The following is a 21,937-nucleotide window of genomic DNA, read 5'->3' as shown; positions in this document are numbered from 1 at the left end:
GATGAAGTCTCTTAAACATCACTTTTCTTATATTTGAAGATATTTATTGTATTGCCTCTACAGCTTAGTTTTTCCTAGATTGAAGGCCCTAGCTTATTCATATGGCTTATTCAGCAAGCCATGCTGGTAATTTTCCTTTGAACACAATTTTTATTGGTCTCTTTTAAAAAGTAAAAATATTATTCCTATTGTGAAAAATATCATATGTTTCTTACCTCTCCTTCATGGAATCCCCAAGACACTCTAAAAATACACTCTCTCACACACACAGGCTTTGACTTTTCCTAATTAGGATCTTTCCACGTTTAGAAATTTTCTGTTGCTCTGTACTTCTGACATCTAGATTGGTGTTGACTTAAACTGTGTGGACAGCTCAATAATCCTGGAGACTTCAGATCATTTCTGGAGTTACAAGTCTCCTGAATATGCCCAAAATTCCTTAAGTAGAAGGGGTATGGAGAGAACCACTAATGGAACTTTTAACCATCAGTAATTTGTACTTTGTGATTGTTGGGTGACAGGAACTGATATCTTAGAATATATTGTATTCCTGTAAATATTGGATACCATTGATTGTAAGATGCACTATTATTTATGAACCACTAAGAATGGAAAAAAATGCTTCAATTAAATTGTGACATGTCATGGATTGTAAGACATATCAACATTTGGTTCATTAACCCACTTGTTAATCTGTTGAAATTTAGGGACCTGTGCACATACATAAGACATTTGCATAAAATTTCTGGGCATTCAAGTATTTGATGATACCCAAACATGTGTTCGTCCAAGATCTCTAAGAACATCCTTGAACACTTGGTTAAGAAGTTCTAACATAATTATTGTACAAACATTTTAGTTTCAAACTACTGGTTAGAGAAAATAACTGGCTAACACTGCACATAAAATATAATAGTACTGTCCTTCATAATATTTTTCAGTAGATTTTCTTTGCTTCAGTGAATATGGATGATCCTTAACTTAAGTTGCTTACTTGATGAAGACCCTGAAAACCAGACCTTGAGAAAAGATTATGAAAAAACCTTTAAAAAATACCAGGGGCTTGTGGTAAAACAGGAACAGCTCTTACGAGGTATGATTTCCTAAGCAAAGAGAAACACAACAAAGTGTTGACTCAGCATTAATTTTGTTCAATTTTTTTGTCACATCAGTAAAGCTAATATCATAATAATTGAAAAATCTGTACATTTTAATATGCTACAAATTCTTTTGTTTTTAGCATGGGTAATGTTTTCAGTTTCGTTCCATTATTTTTTCACCAAAAGACCCTATTCAGCTCTTAACTGTATATACGCTTATAATTCATTTATTCAGAGAGGGTTTGTAATCCAGTACTTGCCCTTTTCAATAAGAATCTAGTCTCTCAAACACTAATATTAACTAATATTAGTTATAATAATACATCTTATTTAGTAACTTACTTAGTTGCTTTCCTAGGAAATTGATATAAAAATTTTCAAAATATTTCTCTTGATTAATAAAAAATAGTCTCTTTTTGAGGTTTATTGAGAGGTCTAACAATTCAGTAGTCTGGATTCACAGTCATTGATAAGATATAGTCTTAAGAAGGTTAGTGAGAATGATGTGGGGCTTTTAAGTATGCATTCCACCCCTGCTTTGTAGTTAACTATTGATTTTTTTTCCAGCCTTATTGAAATATAATTGACATATAACACTGTGTTAAGTTTAAGGTATACAATGTGATGATTTGGTACACACATATATTGCAAAATGTTTACCACAATAAGGTGAGCTAACGTGTCCTTCACCTCACATAATTACCATTTTGTTGTTGTGGTTATGATGAGAACATTTAAGATCTATTCTCATAGTAACATTCAAGTATACAATACAGTATTGTTAACTATAGACACCATGGTATACATTAGATTCCTGGAACTATTCATCTTTTGTTGACCAAGGTCTTCCCATTTCCCCCGCAACACGGCCTCTGTCAAGCTTCAGTCTGTTCTCTGTTTTTATGAGTCCAGTATTTTTAGATTCTACATGTAAGTGAGAACATACAATATTTGTCTTCTTCTGTCTGACTTCACTTAGTGTAACACCCTCAGGGTCCATCTATGTTGTTGCAAATGGCAGAGTATCCTCCTTTTTTTATGGATGAATGATATTTCAGGGTGTGTGTGTGTGTGTGCACCAGCCACATCTTCTTTATCCATTCATCCATCAATGGACACTTCAGTTGCTTCCCTGTCTTACCTGTTGTGAAGAATGCTTCAGTGAACATGGGAAGGCATATATCTCTTGATTTTACTTCCTTTGGATATATACCCAGAATGGTATTGCTGGATTATATGGTAGTTTTATTTTTATATTTTTGAGGAACCTGCATATTTTCCATAGTGGCTGCACTACTTTATAGCCCTATGAACAGTGCACTAGGGTTCCCTTTTCTCTACATCCTTGCCAGAATTTATCTCTTGTCTTTTTAATAATAACCATTCTGACAAGGTATGAAGTGATCTGCCATTGTGATATGGATTTGCATTTCCCTCATAATTAGTGATGTTGAGCACCTTTTCATTTACCTATTGGTCGTTTGTATCTCTTCTTTGGAAAAATGTCTATTCAGATCTTTTGCCCATTTTTAAATTAGATTTTTTTTTGGCTAGTGAGTTGTATGAGTTTCTTAAACCTTTTGGATATTAACCCCTTATCAAGTAGATGATTTGCAGGTATTTTCTCCCATTCTGTAGGTTGTCTTTTCATTTTGTTGATTTTTTTTTTTTTTCTGGGTGGAAGGTTTTAATTTGATGTAGTCCCACTTGATAATTGCTTTTGTTTCTTGTGATTTTGGTGTCATTTCCAAAAAGTCATTGCCAAGACGATGTCAAGGAGCTTTTTCCCTATATTTTCTTTTAGGAGTTCTACAGTTTCAAGTCCTTAATCCTAATTTTATTTCACTCCTCTTTCTTTTTTTTTCCTTTGTAGTCCAGTTAATTTTTGTAAGTGGTGTTAGGGGTACCATTTCTTTCTTTCTTTCTTTTTTTTTTTTTGTATGTGAATATTCAGTTTTCCCAGCACAATTTTATTGAAGAAACCGTCCTTTCCCCTATTGAGTATTCTTGGCTCCCTTATCAAATATTAGTTGACCCTTATATGGAGATTTGTTTTGAGCTCTCTTCATTGATCTATATGTCTGTTTTTATGCAAATACCTTACTGTTTGATGGCCATTGCTTTGTAACATATTTTAAAACCAGAAAGTATGATGCCTCCAGTTTTAAACTTTTTCAAAATTACTTTAGCTATTTTGAATCATTTGTACTTCCATACAAAGTTTTGTACTTTTTTTTCTCCATTTTTGTGAAAAATGACATTGGAATTTTGGTAGAGAGGACATGGCTCTATAGATGTCTTTGAGTAGTATGGACATTTTAATGATAGTAACTCACCTGATCCTTGAACACAGTACATCTTTACATGTATTTGTGTCTTCGGTTTTTTTCACCAGTGTCTATTATAGTTTTCAGTGTATACATTGTTCACTTCTTTGGTTAAATTTATTCCTAAGTATTTTATTGATTTTGATGCTATTGTAAATGAGACTTTTATTTCCTTTCAGATGGTTGTTAGTGTATAGGATTTTTGTGTATTGATTTTTTTTTGATCCTGAAACCTTATTGAATTCATTTATTAGCTCTAACAGTTTTTTGATATAGTCTTAAAAGATTTTCTGTACAAGATTGTGTCTTCAGCAAACAGAGACAATTTCATGTCTTCCTTTTCAATTTGTATACCTTTTATTTCTTTTTCTTGCCTAAATGCTTTGGATAGTTTTTCCAGGACTATATTGAATAAAAGTGTCAAGATGAGCTTATTGTGAATCTTACAGTAAAAACTTTCAGAATATGATATTGTTAGTGGGATTTTCATATGTGGCCTTTGTTATATTAATTACTTTCTGTTCCTAAGAGTTTTATCATGAAAAGACGTTGAATTCTGTCAACTGCTTTTTCTGTATCTATTGATATGACCATGTGATTTTCATCCTTTTTTGTGTTAATGTGATTGTATTTTTTGATTTGTGTATGCTGAACTATCCGTGCATTTATCCGTGGGATTTATCCCACTTAGTCATGGTATGTGATCCTTTTAATGTGCTATGCCTTCAGTTTGCTAGTATTTTATTGAGAATTTTTACATCTCTGTTCCTCAGGGATATTTGTCTATAGTTTTTTTGGTGTTTTGTTTTCCTTGTAGTGTCCTTATCTGGCTTAGATAAGGATATTTAGATACTTAGATAAGTACCCTTATCAGGGTAACTCTTCAATTTTTTGGAAGAGTTTGAGATGGATTGGCATTAATTCTTTAAATGTTTGGTAGTTGTCCATGTAGCCTTCTGGTCCTGGGCTTTTCTTTTTGCAAGGTTTTTGATTGCTGACTTAATCAACTCATTATTGGTCTGTTCAGATTTTCTCCTTTATGATTCAGTCTTGATAGGTTGTATGTTTCTAGAAATGTATCCTTTATTCTAGGACATCCAAATGGCTTGTAATTATTTATGTTAATCTCTTAAGATCCTCTATATTGCTATTGTATTTGTTGTAATGTCTTCACTTTCATTTCCATCTTTATTTCAATCCTTTTTTTTCCTTTGTAAGTCAATTAAAAGTTTGTCAGCTTTATCTTCTTAAAAACCCAACTCTTAGTTTTGCTGATCTTTTCTATTGTTTTTCTATTCTCCATTTCATTTATTTTTGCTCTGATCTTTGTGATTTCCCTCATCCAACTACTTTAGGCTTCATTTGTTCTTTTTCTAATTCCTTGAGGTGCAAGGTTAGGTTACTCATTTGAGATTTTTCTTTTTTCTTTCTTTTTTCTTAATACACATTTCTCTTGGCACTACTTTTGCTGCATACTTTAAGTTTTGTTATGGTATGTTTCATTTTGGTTAGTTTCAGGATATTATTTGATTTCCCTTTTGATTTCACCTTTGACCCATTGGTTATTCTAGAGTGTGTTGTTTAATTTCCACATATTTGTGAATCTTCCAGCTTTCCTTTGGTTATTGATTTCTAGTTTTAAGACATGATGGTTGAAAAAGATACTTGGTATAGTAGCAACTTTGTAAAATTTGCTAAGACTGTTTTGTGACCTAACATTTGATCTATTCTAGGGACTGTTCCACGTGCACTTGAGAAGAATGTGTTCTCTGCTGTTGTTGAATGGGATGTTCCATTTATGTCGCTTAGGACCATTTGTTCTAAAGTCTAGTTTATGTCTGCTTCCTTATTTATTTCTGTCTGAATGATATATCCATTGTTAAAAGTGTGGTATCGAAGTCCTGTAATGTTATTATATAGATGTCTCTTACTCCCTTCAGATCTGTTAGTATTTGCTTAATATATTTAGGTGCATCACTATTGGGGGCATATATATTTACAATTGTTATATCCACTTCATGAATTGACCCCTTTACCATTAAAAATGACTTTCTTTGTCTCCTGTTATAGTTTTTAAGTCTGTTTTGTCTGATACAAGTATAGCTACCATTTTTTTATTTCTATCTTTTGGTTTCCTTTTACATGGAATATCTTTTTCCATCCCTTCACTTTGAGCTTATGGTATGTGCCCTCTCATATATCATGTTACTGATTAGCATCCTTTGATTTCTGCTTCTAGAATTCCTTTAACATTTCTTCTAAGACAGGTCTAGTGGTGATGAACTCCCTCAGCTTTAGTTTATTTGGGAAAGTATTTTGCTTTTATTTTTGAAGGACAACTTTGTTGTGTAAAGTATATTTGGTTGGCATTTTTTTTTTCTTTCAGCACTTTGAATATATCATTCCACTTAACTCCTGGGCTGTAAGGTTTCTGCTGAGAAATCTGCTTATAGTCTTATGGGAATTCCCTTGTAGGAAATAATTTTTTTCTCTTCCTGCTTTTAAAATTCTCTCTTTGTCTTTGATTTTAAATGATTTTGTTATAATGTATCTTGTAGAACATCATTCTACACGTTCTAATGTATTCTACATATTATAATGTATCTTATAGAACATTATTCTCCATGGTTGAAATTTTGGGGTGAATTATATCACGTTGTACATATGTCTCCCCAGATTTGGGACATTCTCAGCTATTATTTCTTTAAGTAAATTTTCTGCCCCTTTCTTTTTCTTTTCATTCTGGGACTCCAGTGATATATAGATTGTTTTTCTTAATACACAAGCTTTAGGTTAGCTCCTCCTGCTGTGCATCTTCATTTCCAATGCCCTGTGCACTTGCATTACCTGTGACAATACCATGCAGGCCCAAGAATATACATTTACAGCATAATTAGAGATTCATCCATCTTATATGCATAGTTCATTTCTTTTTATTATTAGGATGGCCTTTCATTCATTAAGGGCTAGTGGAATGTTTCCAGTTTTTTTTTTTTTTCAATTACAAATAACGTCTCTATGGACATTCATGTGCAAGTATTCACATGGACATTTGCTTTCTTTTCCTAAGGTAAAATATTTTGTGATGGAATGCTGGGATCATAGGTGTATGTTTATCTTTCTAAGAAATTGTGAAATGGTTTTATGCATGATTGTACTATTTTATCTTCTCATAATCAGTACATCAGGGTTCCATTTGTTTCACATCCTCACCAACAGTTGATGTGGTCAATTTCGTTAAGTTTAGCCATTTAAAAATGTATGCAGTGGTATCATATTGTGTCTTAATTTTCATTTTCATAGCAACTAATTGTATTAAACATTTCTTCGTGTGTTTGTCATTTTGTATCTTCTGTTATATCATCTGTTAAATCTTTTGTTTAATTTTTTTATTGGATTGCTCTCTTATTGAATTTTGAGAGTTCTTTATTTGCATTGGATACAAGCCTTTATCAGACTTATAATTTGCAGACATTCTCTCCCAGTTTTTGGCTTATCTTTTTATTCTCCTAAGAGCATTTTTTGGAGATAAGAATTTTTAATTAAAAAAATGTTTTTGATGTTTATTTGTTTTAGAGAGAGAGAGAAAGAGAGAGAAAGCACAAGCAGGGGAGGGGCAGAGAGAGAGACATACACAGAATCCAAAGCACACTTCAGACTCTGAGCTGTCAGCACAAAGCCTGATGCGGGGCTCGAACTCACAAACCATGAGATGATGACCTGAGCTGAGGTCAGATGCTTAACTGACTGAGCCACCCAGGTGCCCCGAGAATTTTTAATTTTTATGTAGTACAATTGATTTCATATTTTCTGAATTACAATTTTGGTATTGTACCTAAGGAATTCTTTTCTAACTGCTAAGATTTTATTCTATGTTTTCTTTTGCAAGTTTTATGTCTTAGGTTTTTATAGTTAAGTCTAAAATACATTTTGAGTTAAGTTTTATATGTGGAGTGAGGAATGGATCAAAGTTCTTTATTCTTTTTGCTTATATATATACAATTATTCAAGCATTATTTGTTGAAAACACTATCCTTTTATCCTTTATCTATTGGATTTTTTTCTATTTTTGTGAAAATCTTTTATCCATGTATGTGCATTCTCATTTCTAGATTCTACTTTGTGCTGCCCATCCTTTTTATAGATCTTGATACCAACAGCACAGTATCTTCAGTATTGTGGCTTTATAGAAAATATTAAAATGAAGTAGTATTAGGCCTCCCAATGTTTTTCTTTTCCCCAAAGGTGTTTTTGCTATCTAGGTATTTTGCATTTTCATATTACTTTATAAGCAGTGTATTCATTTCTACCCCCCCAAAAAAATCTGGGATATTGATTCAGGCAGCATTGAATATATATATTAATTTGGGAAGATTAATAAGAAGAATCTTAACAATATGAGTCTTTTGACACAAGGATTTGTCTCTACATTTATTTAGATCTTCTTTAATATGTCATAGTGGTATTTTATTGTTTTCAGGTTTTTCATATCTTTTGTCAGATTTACCCCTAAGCACATTTCATATTTTTCTTGCCATTCTATATACTCTTTTTTAAAAAAATCTCAAGTTTTGATTATTTGTTGCTAGTATATATAAATATAATTGGTTTTTATATATTGGTTCTGTATTGCATAGCCTTGGTAAATTCATTTATTAATTACTTCTAGTAACTTTTTTTAAAGATTCCATTATATTTTCTATGTAGATGATTGTGTTTTCTATAAATGAAAATAGTTTTATCTTTTCAAATCAGGAAACTTCTTGTCATTTAGTTTCCTTGTCATTAATTGCATTGATTGATTTTTCAAATGCTATATCAACCTTGGACTCCTGTATTAAAATTCACTTGTATTATCCTTTTTATATATCAGTGGATTAAATTTACTAAAATTTTGTTTAGAATTTTTGCTTCTTTTTTTTTTTAAGTTTATTTTTATTTTGACAGAGAGCAAATGAGGTACAAGTAGCAGGGGAGGGACACAGAGAAGGACAGACAGAATCCCAAGCAGGCTCTGCACTGTCAGCGCAGAGCCTGATGTGGGGCTCGAACTCATGAACCATGAGATGATGACCTGAGCCGAGATCAAGAGTTGGATGTTTTAACTAACCGAGCCACCCAGGTGCCCCTAGAATTTTTGCTTCTATATTCACAAAGGATATTTGTGTGTTGTTTTCTTTTGTTGTAAAAATTTCATGAAATGCTGGCTTCATAGGTTGAGTTGGGATTTATTCCATCCTATTTAACTTTGTAGGAGAGTATGTGCAGAATTGCTATCAATTCTTTAAAGGTTGGGTAAGATACTCCAGTAAAGCCATTTGAGCTCTTGAATTTTCTTTATGGGAAAATTTTAAGTTGCAAATTCAATTTCTTTAATAAGTACTGTTCACATTCTCTTTTTCTTCTTGAATGAGCTCTGGTAGCTTGAATCTTTAAAGGAATTTCTACCTTTCAGGTTGTTTTATATTATTATTCCCTTATCATCTTATTAATACCTATAGAATCTATAGTGATATAACCTCTCTCAATGCAGAAATTGATGTTATGTCTTTTTTTTTTTTACTCCTGATCTTTCAAGTTGGAGGATTATCATTTTTTAATCTCAAAGAACCAACTTTTGGTTTCATTGATTTTCTGTACATGTGTATTTTTTATTTCATTGATTTATGTTCAGATTTTTATTATTTCCTTTTCTGAACTTATTTTGGGTTCAGTTTGCTATTCTTTTTGTAGTTTCTTAAGGTGGAAGTGGGATCATTTATTCAAGATCTTCTATACTAAAGGTGTGTAGGGCTATAAGTTTCTCTTTAAGCACTGTTTTAGAACTATCCCACAGATATTAGTATGTCCTGTTTTTATTTTCATTTTTATTCAGTTCAAAATACCTTTTAATTCCCCTTTTTATTTCTTCTTTGACTCATAGGTTGTTTAGAAAGGAGTTATTTTGTTTCCAAATATTTGGGGATTTCTCAGAGACCTTTGTGTTACTAATTTTGAATGTAATACCATTGTCATTAGAGAAAATACTTTTTTAAGTTTTTATGCAAATTCCAGTTATCATACAGTGTATTATTATTTCAGTTATATAACAGTGATTCAGCACCTCCATACATCACCTGGTGCTCATCACAACAAGTGCATTATTTAACCTATCCCCACATCTACCTATTTAACCTGTCCCTCTATCCACCTCCCCTCTGGTAACCATCAGTTTGTTCTCTGTAGTTAAGAGTCTGTTTCTTGGTTTGTTTCTCCCTCTTTCTTTTCCCTTTGATCACTTGTTCTATTTCTTAAATCTTACATGAGTGAAATCATATGGTATTCATCTTTCTCTATTATGCTTAACATCATATTCTGCAGCTGTATCCATGTCATTGCCAATGGCAATATTTCATTCTTTTTTATGGCTGAGTAATATTCCATGGTATATCTATACCACATCATCCTTACCCATTCATCAGTCAGTGAACACTTGGGGTGTTTCCATAATTTGGCTATTGTAGATAATGCTGCTATAAACATCAGGGGGCATGTATCCCTTTGAATTAGTATTTTTGTATTCTTTGGATAGTGCAGTTGCTGTATCATGGGGCAGTTTTTATTTTCAACTTTTTGAGGAACTTCCATACTGTTTTCCAGAGTGGCTGCACCAGTTTTCATTTCCACCAACAGTGCAAGAGGGTTACCCTTTCTCCACATCCTTGTCAACACCTGTTGTTTCTTGTGTTTTTTTATTTTAACCATTCTGATAGGTGCAAGGTGATATCTCAGTGTAATTCTTTTAAGTGTGTTTATTTTGAGACAGAGAGTGAGCAGGGGCGGGGCAGAGAGGGGGCGGATAGAGGATCTAAAGTGGGCTCTGCGCTGACAGCAGAGAGCCTGATGCGGGACTAGAACTCGAGAGCCGAGATCATGAACTGAGCCAAAGTTGGATACTCAACCGGCTGAGCCACTCAGGTGCCCCTCAGTGTAATTTTGATTTGTATTTACCTCATAAGGTGTGATGTTGAGCATCTTTTCATGTGTCTGTTGGTTATTTGGATGTCTTCTTTGGAAAAATTTCTCATGTTTTCTGTCCATTTTTTACTTTTTTTTTAATTTTTCTAATCACTAACTGAAATTGAGTCTTTTATTATGAGTTCAGGCTACAGATCCCCATAAGATTAATAGGACTTGTAACTTCATTGCCGGTAGAAACGTCAGAAGTTTTCATATCACATCATAGTTGATGTAGATACCTTGAATTACCATTTATGTTCCTTAGTATTTAGAAAATTATGGCAATTATCAGATAAGCGTCTATATCTTGTTATTAAGTATGTCAGTAATGCAGCACATTTATTTCTGTATTGCAAATTGATTCTTTTTTTTTTAAATATGAAATTTATTGTCAAATTGGTTTCCATACAACACGCAGTGCTCATCCCAATAGGTGCCCTCCTCAATGCCCATCACCCACTTTCCCCTCCCTCCCACCCCCCATCAACCCTCAGTTTATTCTCAGTTTTAAGAGAATAAAAACTTATTCTTATGGTTTGGCTGCTTCCCTCTCTAACTTTTTTTTCCCCCTTCCCCTCCCCCATGGTCTTCTGTTAAGTTTCTTAGGATCCACATAAGAGTGAAAACATATGGTATCTGTCTTTCTCTGTATGACTTATTTCACTTAGCATAACACTCTCCAGTTCTATCCACGTTGCTACAAAGAGCCATATTTCATTCTTTCTTTTGCCAGGTAGTACTCTGTTGTATATATAAACCACGATTTCTTTATCCATTCATCAGTTGATGGACATTTAGGCTCTTTCCACAATTTGGCTATTGTTGAGAGTGCTGCTATAAACATTGGGGTACAAGGGCCCCTATGCATCAGGACTCCTGTATCCCTTGGGTAAATTCCTAGCAGTGCTATTGCTGGGTCATAGGGTAGGTCTATTTTTAATTTTCTGAGGAACCTCCACACTGTTTTCCAGAGCGGCTGCACCTGTTTGCATTCCCACCAACAGTGCAAGAGGGTTCCCGTTTCTCCATATCCTCGCCAGCATCTATAGTTTCCTGATTTGTTCATTTTAGCCAGTCTGACTGGCGTGAGGTGGTATCTGAGTGTGGTTTTGATTTGTATTTCCCTGGTAAGGAGCGACGTTGAGCATCTTTTCATGTGCCTGTTGGCCATCCGGATGTCTTCTTTAGAGAAGTGTCTATTCATGTTTTCTGCCCATTTCTTCACTGGATTATTTGTTTTTCAGGTGTGGAGTTTGGTGAGCTCTTTATAGATTTTGGATACTAGCCCTTTGTCAGATATGTCATTTGCAAATATCTTTTCCCATTCCGTTGGTTGCCTTTTAGTTTTGTTGGTTGTTTCCTTTGCTGTGCAGAAGCTTTTTATCTTCATAAGGTCCCAGTAGTTCATTTTTGCTTTTAATTCCCTTGCCTTTGGGGATGTGTCAAGTAAGAAATTGCTATGGCTGAGGTCAGAGAGGTTTTTTCCTGCTTTCTCCTTTAGGATTTTGATGGTTTCCTGTCTCACATTCAGGTCCTTTATTCATTTTGTGTTAATTTTTGTGAATGGTGTAAGAAAGTGGTCTAGTTTCATTCTTCTGCATGTTGCTGTCCAGTTCTCTCAGCACCATTTGTTAAAGAGACTGTCTTTTTTCCATTGGATATTCTTGCCTGCTTTGTCAAAGATGAGTTGGCCATACTTTTGTGGGACCAATTCTGGAGTCTCTATTCTATTCCATTGGTCTATGTGTCTGTTTTTATGCCAATACCATGCTGTCTTCATGAGTACAGCTTTGTAGTAGAGTCTAAAGTCTGGGATTGTGATGCCTCCCACTTGATCATGGTGAATAATTCTTTTGCATGTTGCTAGTATCTTGTTGAGAATTTTTGCGTCCATATTCATCAGGAATATTAGCCTGTAGTTTTCTTTTTTTGCTGGGTCTCTGTTTTGGGAATCAAAGTAATTCTGGCTTCATAGAATGAGTCTGGAAGTTTTCCTTCCCTTTTTTATTTTTTGGAATAGCTTGAGAAGGATAGTTATTATCTTTGCTTTAAATGTCCGGTAGAATTTCCCAGGGAAGCCATCTGGTCCTGGACTCTTATTTGTTGGGAGATTTTTGATAACTGATTGAATTTCTTCACTGGTTATGGGTCTGTTCAAATTTTCTATTTCTTCCTGTTTTTGAGTTTTGGAAGTGTGTCGGTGCTTAGGAATTTGTCCATTTCTTCTAGGTTGTCTATTTTGTTGGCATATAATTTTTCATAGTATTCCCTGATAATTGCTTGTATTTCTGAAGGATTGGTTGTAATAATTCCATTTTCATTCATGATTTTATCTATTTGGGTCCTTTCCCTTTTATTTTTGAGAAGCCTGGCTAGAGGTTTATCAATTTTGTTTATTTTTCCAAAAAACCAACTCTTGGTTTCATTGATCTGCTCTACATTTTTTTTAGATTCTATATTGTTTATTTCTGCTCTGATATTTATTATTTCTCTTCTTCTGCTGGGTTTGGAGTATCTTTGCTGTTCTTCTGTTTCTTTAGGTGTGCTGTTAGATTTTGTATTTGGGATTTTTCTTGTTTCTTGAGATAGGCCTGGATTGCAATGTATTTTCCTCTCAGGACTGCCTTCTCTGCATCCCAAAGTGTTTGGATTGTTGTATTTTCATTTTTGTTTGTTTCCATATATTTTTTAATTTCTTCTCTAGTTGCCTGGTTGACCCATTCATTCTTTAGTAGGGTGTTCTTTAACCTCCATGCTTTTGGAGGTTTTCCAGACTTTTTCCTGTGGTTGATTTCAAGTTTCATAGCATTGTGGTCTGAAAGTGTGCATGGTATGATCTCAATTCTTTTATACTTATGAAGGGCTGTTTTGTGACCCAGTATGTGATCTATCTTGGAGAATGTTCCATGTGCACTCTAGAAGAAAGTTTATTCTGTTGCTTTGGGATGCAGAGTTCTAAATATATCTGTCAAGTACATTTGATCCAATATATCATTTAGGGCCCTTGTTTCTTTATTTATTTCTCTGTCTAGATGTTATATCCATTGTTGTAAGTGGAGTATTAAAGTCCCCTGCAGTTACCACATTCTTATCAATAAGGTTGCTTATGTTTGTGATTAATTGTTTTATATATTTGGGGACTCCCGCAAAGACATTTGGGCATATAGACATTTATAATTGTTAGCTCTTCCTGATGGATAGACCCTGTAATTATTATATAATGCCCTTCTTCATCTCTTTTTACAGCCTCTAATTTAAAGTCTAGTCTGTCTGATATAAGTATGGCTACTCCAGCTTTCTTTTGACTTCCAGTAGCATGATAGATAGCTCTCCATTCCCTCACTTTCAATCTGAAGGTGTCCTTAGGTCTAAAATGAGTTTCTTGTAGACAGAAAATAGATGGGTCTTGGGTTTTTTATCCATTCTGATACCCTATGTCTTTTGGTTGGAGCATTTAGTCCATTTACATTCAGTGTTATTATTGAAAGATAGGGGTTTAGAGTCATTGTGATATCTAGGTTTCATGCTTGTAGTGGTGTCTCTGGTGCTTTGTGGGCCTTGCAACATTTCACTCACAGAATCCCCCTTAGGAGCTCTTGTAGGGCTGGTTTAATGGTGATGTATTCCTTCAGTTTTTGTTTGTTTGGGAAAACCTTTATCTCTCCTTCTATTCTGAATGACAGACTTGCTGAATAAAGGATTCTTGGCTGCATATTTTTTCTGTTCATCACATTGAAGATTTCCTGCCATTCCCTTCTGGCCTGCCAAGTTTCAGTGGATAGGTGTGCTACTACCTGTATGTGTCTACCTTTGTATGTTAGGGCCCGTTTATCCCTAGCTGCTTTCAGAATTCTCTCTGTATCCTTGTATTTTGCCAATTTGACTATGATATGTCATGCAGAAGATCGATTCAAGTTATGTCTGAAGGGAGTTCTCTGTGTCTCTTGGATTTCAATGCCTGTTTCCTTCCCCAGATCAGGGAAGTTCTCAGCTATGATTTGTTCAAGTACACCTTCAGCCCCTTTCTCTCTCTTCTTCTTCTGGAAATCCTATGATATGGATATTGTTCTGTTTGATTGCATCACTTAGTTCTCTAATTCTCCCCTCATACTCCTGGATTTTTTTATCTCTCTTTTTCTCAGCTTCCTCTTTTTCCATAATTTTATCTTCTAATTCACCTATTCTCTTCTCTGCCTCTTCAATCCATGCTATGGCCACCTCCATTTTATTTTGCAACTCATTTATAGCATTTTTAAATTAATCATGAGTATTTTTTAGTCCCTTGATCTCTGTAGCAATAGATTCTCTGCTGACCTCTATGCTTTTTTCAAGCCCAGGGATTAATTTTATGACTATTGTTCTAAATTCTTGTTCCATTATATTGCTTAAATTGGTTTTGGTCAATTCATTAGGTGTCGCTACTTCCTGGAGCTTTTTTTGAGGAGAATTCTTCCGTTTTATCATTTTGGCTACTTTTCTGTCCCTTATGAATTTTAAAAAGCTTGTATGCTGTACACTTGCGAGCACTGCTGTATTAAAGGAGGGTCATACACTGTCCAGGGCCTGGCCCTTCAGGAAATGTTTTCTCGGGAATTGTTACTTGGTCTCTGTTGTTGTGACTTTGGTTATTTTATTATCCTACTCATAGTAATATTTTGTACCCTCCACCAGGTGTGCTTTGATTTGTTCCTTGGAGTAGTCCTGTAAAGGAAAACATATAGACAAACAGGAGACAGAAACATGCAAACACACAAACAAATAACACAAATAAACAAAAACAAAATGCTAAGGCCTAAAAACAAAACACTGACTACAAGTAGAGAAGAGGTTGGAGGCGGTGCTGATGGAAGAGCATATACAAGGAGAGAAATGACAGGGGCAGGGTGGGGAATTCATGTTGATTAGGCAGAGAGATTACAAGGCTTAACCCAGAGAGAGAGAAAGGAAAATAAAGGAGGCAGGGAAAATGAGACGAGATAAAATTACCCAGACAGAGAAACTATATGGCTTGATTAGACAGACCAATAACCAGAGTAACCAGCCTAGGGGAAGGAAGAGATAAGGAGGAGAAATGGCTCCGGGCAGGGGGGGGGGGGGGGGGGGGGGTTGCGGCGGGTAGAATATATCTATATATCCAGAATTGACCTAGAGTTAATCCAGGCAATGCTGCATCACTTGTTGGGAGGAGCTGTCCACAGTGTCTGTGCTGCTCAGGTGGTTACACAGTTATCCACTGCAAGGGGGCGTGGTTTGGCATATTCTGAACCCACCTCCACTATGGGCCCCAGGAGTGATCCCTGAGGCCCCACTGTGGTGGTGGTGGTGGTGGTTTGGTGCGGGGGTGTGAGGGGGTGTGTGGGGGGGAGGGGGTATGGTGATCGCCCAGTCTCTTCTCCACAGAGCCAGACCGGGTAGATTCCATTTGAGTCGTCCTCACCGTGCCCTGGGGCGCAGACAGGGCGGTCCTTCTCACTCCACCAACTCCCCTGACCCTGTGCTTGGCTAGGATTCAAAGTTGTCCCGGCTGGCTTGTTCTGTGCCACTGCGCTTCAGGGAAGACCGACTTCTATTGCGGACTGAGAGCTGTCGCCCTCACCACGAGCCCCCTGGTGGCGGATGCAGGCAGCCTTTGTCTTTTACCAAAGCACTCCAGGGAAACCGCCGCCTTATTCTCCTGCAGACTGAGCCCTTAGCTCAGCCACTGTTCCGGGGGTGGCGGAAGCAGGCAGGTTCTGTGCTGTCACGCAGCCTTCCAGGGAGGGAACCACTTTCTCCAGCTGCAGACTGAGCCTCTGATCTACCACTGCACCCAGGGCTGGCTCCCCTCCTCCCCAGGTGCTTGAACAGGGAGCCAGGCCTCAGTCTGAAGAAAGCCCAGCAGTTAGAGATGGGATCCCTCTCAGCCTCAGTCCAAGGTCTTTCTCCTGTCCAGTTACAGTCCTGCACTTCCCTAGCCGCTCTTTCTCTTCCCTTTGTTTCTCTGCAGAAGGGGGTCCCTCCCCTCCGTGCCCACGTGGCCTTTTTTTTTTTATCTCCTCCAGTTCACAGTTACCCACCTCTCTTTTTTCCAGCTTTCCCATTTTCTTCCTAATAGTTTCAGTCTCTTTTCCTCCCAGGCTCTGGTGTTTAAAGAGAGACGTGGGACTTATGGATCCTCCTACTTCTCCACCATGTTGGCCCAGATCCTCCAGTCTTTATTTTAAAGTCGTTTGTCCAATATAAGTATTGCTACTCTGGCCTTCTTTTGACATCCATTTGCATGATAAATTTTTCTCCATCCCCTCAACTTTCAATCTGGAGGTGTTGTTAGGTCTAAAATGAGTCTTTTATTGGCAGTATATAGATATATCCATTCTTATACTCTGTATCTTTTGATTGAAGCATTTCATCCATTTGTATTCAAAGTAATAATTGATATGTATTTATTGCCATTTTTTTGCTTGTTTTGTCATTGTTTCTGGAGATTTTTTGTGATCCTTTCTTGTATTTCTCACTTTTGGTTTCTCCTTTGCACTCAAAGAATCCCTTTTAATGTTTCTTGCAGGGCTTGTTTAGTGATCCTGATCTCTTTTAGTTCTTGTTTGGCTGGAAAACTCTTTATCTCTCCTTATATTCTGAATGATAGCCTTGCTGGATAGAGTATTCTTGGATGCATATTTTTCCTATTTTCACTTTGAATATATCATGCCACTCCCTTCTAGCTTTTGTTTTGTTGAGAAATCATGCCACTCCCTTCTAGCTCTAAGTTTTGTTGAGAAATCTCTAGCTACCCTGATGGCTCTTCTCTTGTAAAGTAAGGACTTCTTTTGCCTTACTGCTTTTAAGATTTTTTTTTCTTTTATCACTGTATTTTATATATTTAATTTTAATATGTCTTGGTGTTGAGTCTGCTTTTGTTGATTTTGATAGGAGTTGTCTGTGCCTCCTGAATCTAGATGACTGTTTCCTTCCCCCAGATTAAGGAAGGTTTCAGCTATTACTTCTTCAAATAAATTTTCTGCCCCCTTTTCTCTCTCTTCTTCTGGGATGCTTTATTACAAATGTTAGTATGTTTGATGGGGTCACTGAGTTCCCTAGTCTATTCTTGTGTTGCATAATTATTTCTCTCTTTTCTTCTACTTCATTATTTTCCATTATTTTGTCTTAGGTCATTAATTCATTCCTCTGCTTCTTCCAGCCTGCTCTTCAGTGCATCAAGCCTGTTTCCAATCTTGTTTATTGCATTCTTTGTCTCTGATTAATTCTTTTTAACTTTTTTATGTCTGTTGTAAGGGTTTCACTGATATTTTCCATTCTTTTCTCAAGCCCAGTGAATATCCTTATAATCATTGCTTTAAATTCTCCATCAGGCATGTTACTTATATCTGTTTTGCTGTGACCTTGTCTTGTTCTTTCATTTGGGATAAGTCCTCCATTTTGGCATTTTGTCTAAGCCTCTGCCTTCTTCTGTATATTAGAAAAGCCAGTTCCTCTGTTCCTCTGTTCCTGAAAATAATGGCCTTATAATGAAGAGGGCATGTAGTGCCCAGGGCCTGGCACTTCAGGGAGTGTCTTTGGTATGTGATGCATGTGCTCTGCTATTGTGTTTTGGCTGTTCTGTTTTTCAGACCACTTGTCTGTAGAGGCTTTTCTTGCCTGCAGTGGGTAGTGTTTGGTACCTCACCTGAATGTGGCAAGTTTTAACTAGATGTGCTGCGATCTTCTTGTGAAATGAGACCTGACACCAACTCCACCAGAACTGAGGCCCCTGCAGAACTCTCTGGTCAGGAGTGTGTGAGCAAGTGTTTGTGTGGGTCTTCTGCAGGAGGGGCCCCGATGCTGCACTAGGCTGTGCTGGAACTGAAAGGCAAGGTTGACTGAGGTGGGCAGTCCCACTGGACCACAGTGGGGTGGGGCCTGGTCTGTGCAAGTTAGGCAGTCAGTGTCAGTGTTGCTCTGTTTCTTGCAAATGGCTCTGTGTTTATGCTGAGGGGTGGTGGGAGGGAAATGCTGCCATCCAACTTCTTTGTTCCCATAGAGGAGTCTCCTTGAATGCTGCTTCTCAAGGATGTGCTCAGAGAAGAGGGAATAATCTCCCATCTGTGTGCCCCAGGCATCATACTCTGCTCCTGGGTTATTTGCCTGCCTTCTCTTCAGGAGTAGGGCAGTGCCCTAAGGGCTCTATCCTAGCTAAGCCCACTGACCTTTAAAACTCCAGGCTTTAAGTCTTGTTTGCAAGAACTCACAAAATTCAGCCCTTTTGTTTTCCAAGTCAGTGGCTTTGGGGAAATATTTGCCTTGTGTGGGTGTGTACTCTCTCTCTATCCCTCTCCCTCCCTCCTTACCTCTCTCCCTCTCCCTCTCCCTCTCCCTTTCCCCTGTTCCTGTCCCTCTCCCTTCTCTGTGACCATGGCTTCCTCCCCTCCATAGCACCCATGGTCCATTTCTCCCCTAAACTACATCTCTGCACTTTATACCTTTTTAGATGTGGCCTCTCCTCTCCTTTTAGTTGTGGAGTTCATTCTGTCAGTCTTCAGGTTGATTTCTGGGGTATTTAGGATGATTTGATAGTTATCTAGTTGTGTTCATGGGATGAGACAAGCCTAGGGTCCTCTTACACCACTGCCATCTTCTGCATTCTTCTGAGAAAATACTTTTTATGAATTGAATTTTTAATTTATTGAGACTTGTTTGATGGTCTAGAGTATGGCCTCAGCAGATGTTGCATATGCAATTGAATGTGCATTCTGATCTTGTTCTGTGGAGTGTTTTGTAAATGTCCATGAGAAGTCAGTTGCTAATGTGTTCAAATCTCTACATCTTGTTGATTTTCTTTGTATCTGTTCTATTGATTATTCCAAGAGTAATATTATAATATCTGACTATATTTATGGATTTAACTATTTTTCCTGCAGTTCTGTTAGGTTTCGCTCCATGAATTTTAAACTTTTTTTTCTTAAGGATGGAAAGATACAAGATTGTCACATCCTCTTGATCCTTACCATTATGAAAATGATCTTCATTATCCCTGCTAATATTCTTTTATCTGAAATCATTTTTCTCTTGTACTAATATAGACACTCCAGCTCTGTTCTGACTAGTGTTAGCATGCTGTATATTTGTCCATCCTTTTAAGATATTTATATCTTTATACTAAACTGTGTTTTTTATACACAGTACATAGTCTAGTCTTGCTTTTATTTATTTTTTCTCTTTTTCCCTCTTTGTCCTCCTTGTCTGCATTCTTATGGTTGAAGGAGTTTTTTTTAACTCTATTTTATCTCCGTTGTTGGCTTAGCTATAACTCTTTTGTTGGTTGCTTTAAGGTTTATTAAATATAAAAATATTTAAATATGTTAAATATTTAAATATATTTATATTATATATCTTTAATCATAAGTTGTCTGCCTCCAAGTATACATATTTAACCTATCAGACGTTAATTCTGCCTTCAGATAATATTGCACCACTTCATCTGTGGTATGAGAACCATTACTCCTGTTTCTTCCCATCTCAACTTTATGCTATTATAATTAACATTGGTTATATTTATATATTATAAACCCTACAATACATTATTATACATTTACATATAAATGATTTTGTTTTAAAGATATTTAAATATTAACAAAATAAAGTTACCATTTCCATTGATTTTTTTTTTTTTTTGAGTAGATTCATATGCCTGTCTGGTGTTTCTCTTTCTTCCTGAAAGATTTCCTTTAATATTTCTTGTAAGACAGATTTTATGATGATGAATTATTTTAACTTTTTGTGTTTAAAATTCATTTTTTTCCTTTTTTTTTTTTTTTAATTTTTTTTTTTCAACGTTTATTTATTTTTGGGACAGAGAGAGACAGAGCATGAACGGGGGAGGGGCAGAGAGAGAGGGAGACACAGAATCGGAAACTGGCTCCAGGCTCTGAGCCATCAGCCCAGAGCCTGACGCGGGGCTTGAACTCCCGGACCGCGAGATCGTGACCTGGCTGAAGTCGGATGCTTAACCGACTGTGCCACCCAGGCGCCCCAATTTTTTTCCTTTTTTGAAATATTTTTACTTGTTTAGAATTTAAGGGGGACTTTTCTTTTTGTTTAGTAAAGATGTCGTTCTACCATTGACTTGTTTGCATTGTTTTTACTGGTAACTCTTCTGTCATCGTTTTTTCTTTTTTGGTCTGCATATAGAGTTTCTTTTTCTCTAGCTGCTTTTAGATTGTCTCTTTATCATTTGTGTTGACCAGTTTGATTATGATGTGCCTTGGTGTAGTTTTCTTCATGTTTCTTGTTCTTAGGTTCATTGCCCATATTGGAACTGGGTGTATAATTTTATCATATTTGGAAAATTATTGGCTAATTATTGGATAATTATTTCCAAAATTGTCATATTGGAAAATTATTTCTTCTGGGACTTCAATTACAGGTATATTAGGCCACTTTATTATTTTTTTGTTTATTTATCTATTTATTTATTTATTTATTTATTTACTTACTTACTTACTTACTTACAGCGTGCCTGAGCAGGGTAGGTGCACAGAGAGGGAGAGAGGGAATCCCAAACAGGCTCCACACTGTCAACGCAGAGCCCAGTGTGGCACTTGATGTCATGAACCATGAGATCATGACCTGAGCCTAAATCAAGAGTCAGATTCTTAACTGGCTGAGCTACCCAGACCCCCTGTTAGGCCACTTTATACTTTCTACGTAATTCACTGATAATCTTTACATTTTTGCTTGGTTTTTTTTCCTTTTTTAAATTTGGAAAGTTTCTGTGGCTATGTCTTCAATTTTATTAATCTTTTCTAATCTCTAAATTACTATCCCACTTAATATATGATCTCAGTCATTAGAGTGTCCATTGCTAGAATTTGATTTGAATCTTTTTTATAGCTTCCATGTCTCTACCTAAGTTTCAGAACATCTTGAAAATGGTTGTCTGTTAATGTTTCTACCTGAATATTCTAACCTTGGTGTCAATTCCAGGACGGTTTCAGTTAGCTGAGTTTTCTTCTCCTTACAGGTTTTATTTTCCTGCTTTTGTAAATGGCTTTTAATTTTTGATTGAATTCCTGAGAGTATGAAATTTACATTGTTTGGTGTTGGATATTTTTTTATTCCTATAAATATTTTTGAACTTCCCGCTGGGACATAGTTAAATTACTTGGAAGCAGTTTGATTCTTTTGGATGTTTCTATTATGATTTGGTAGCATGGATATAGCAGCGTTTAGTCTAAAGATTATGATTTCCTACTTTCAGGGCAAAACCCTTCTGAGTACTTTACCTAATGCCACATGAATTATGAAGTTTCTACTATGGCTGGGAGAAACAAGCATTATTTCCAGCCTTGCATGTTCACCATGTACTTTGTCTTCCAATTCTGTTACTTTGTTTGGCTTCTAGCCTCAGATTCCTAACTCACGTGGCTAGTTAGAATACAAGGTAGTTCTCCACAGAACTCCAGAATTCTCTTTGTGTACAGCTTTCTCCTCCTGGTACTCTTTTCTGTGAACTCTAGCCAGTTTGGCTTCCCTGGT

At 36.2% G+C, this 21,937-nt stretch overlaps 1 protein-coding gene across 2 annotated transcripts in view; it reads left to right on the top strand.

The window, feature by feature from the left end:
- The window catches only part of KIFAP3 (kinesin associated protein 3), a 174,797-nt gene that overhangs the window by 41,849 nt on the left and 111,011 nt on the right, over positions 1 to 21,937 (top strand). For both annotated transcript variants that reach the window (XM_043568731.1, XM_043568733.1), the window contains one exon: positions 995 to 1,093. In XM_043568731.1, coding sequence (XP_043424666.1) covers positions 995 to 1,093 — 99 coding nt within the window. The remainder of the gene's footprint in view (positions 1 to 994; positions 1,094 to 21,937) is intronic.

This window comes from Prionailurus bengalensis, chromosome E4 (assembly GCF_016509475.1).
Source record: "Prionailurus bengalensis isolate Pbe53 chromosome E4, Fcat_Pben_1.1_paternal_pri, whole genome shotgun sequence".
NCBI lineage: Eukaryota > Metazoa > Chordata > Mammalia > Carnivora > Felidae > Prionailurus > Prionailurus bengalensis.
Note: the sequence above shows the minus strand (reverse complement) of the source record. Positions and strands in the feature narration are given on the sequence as shown.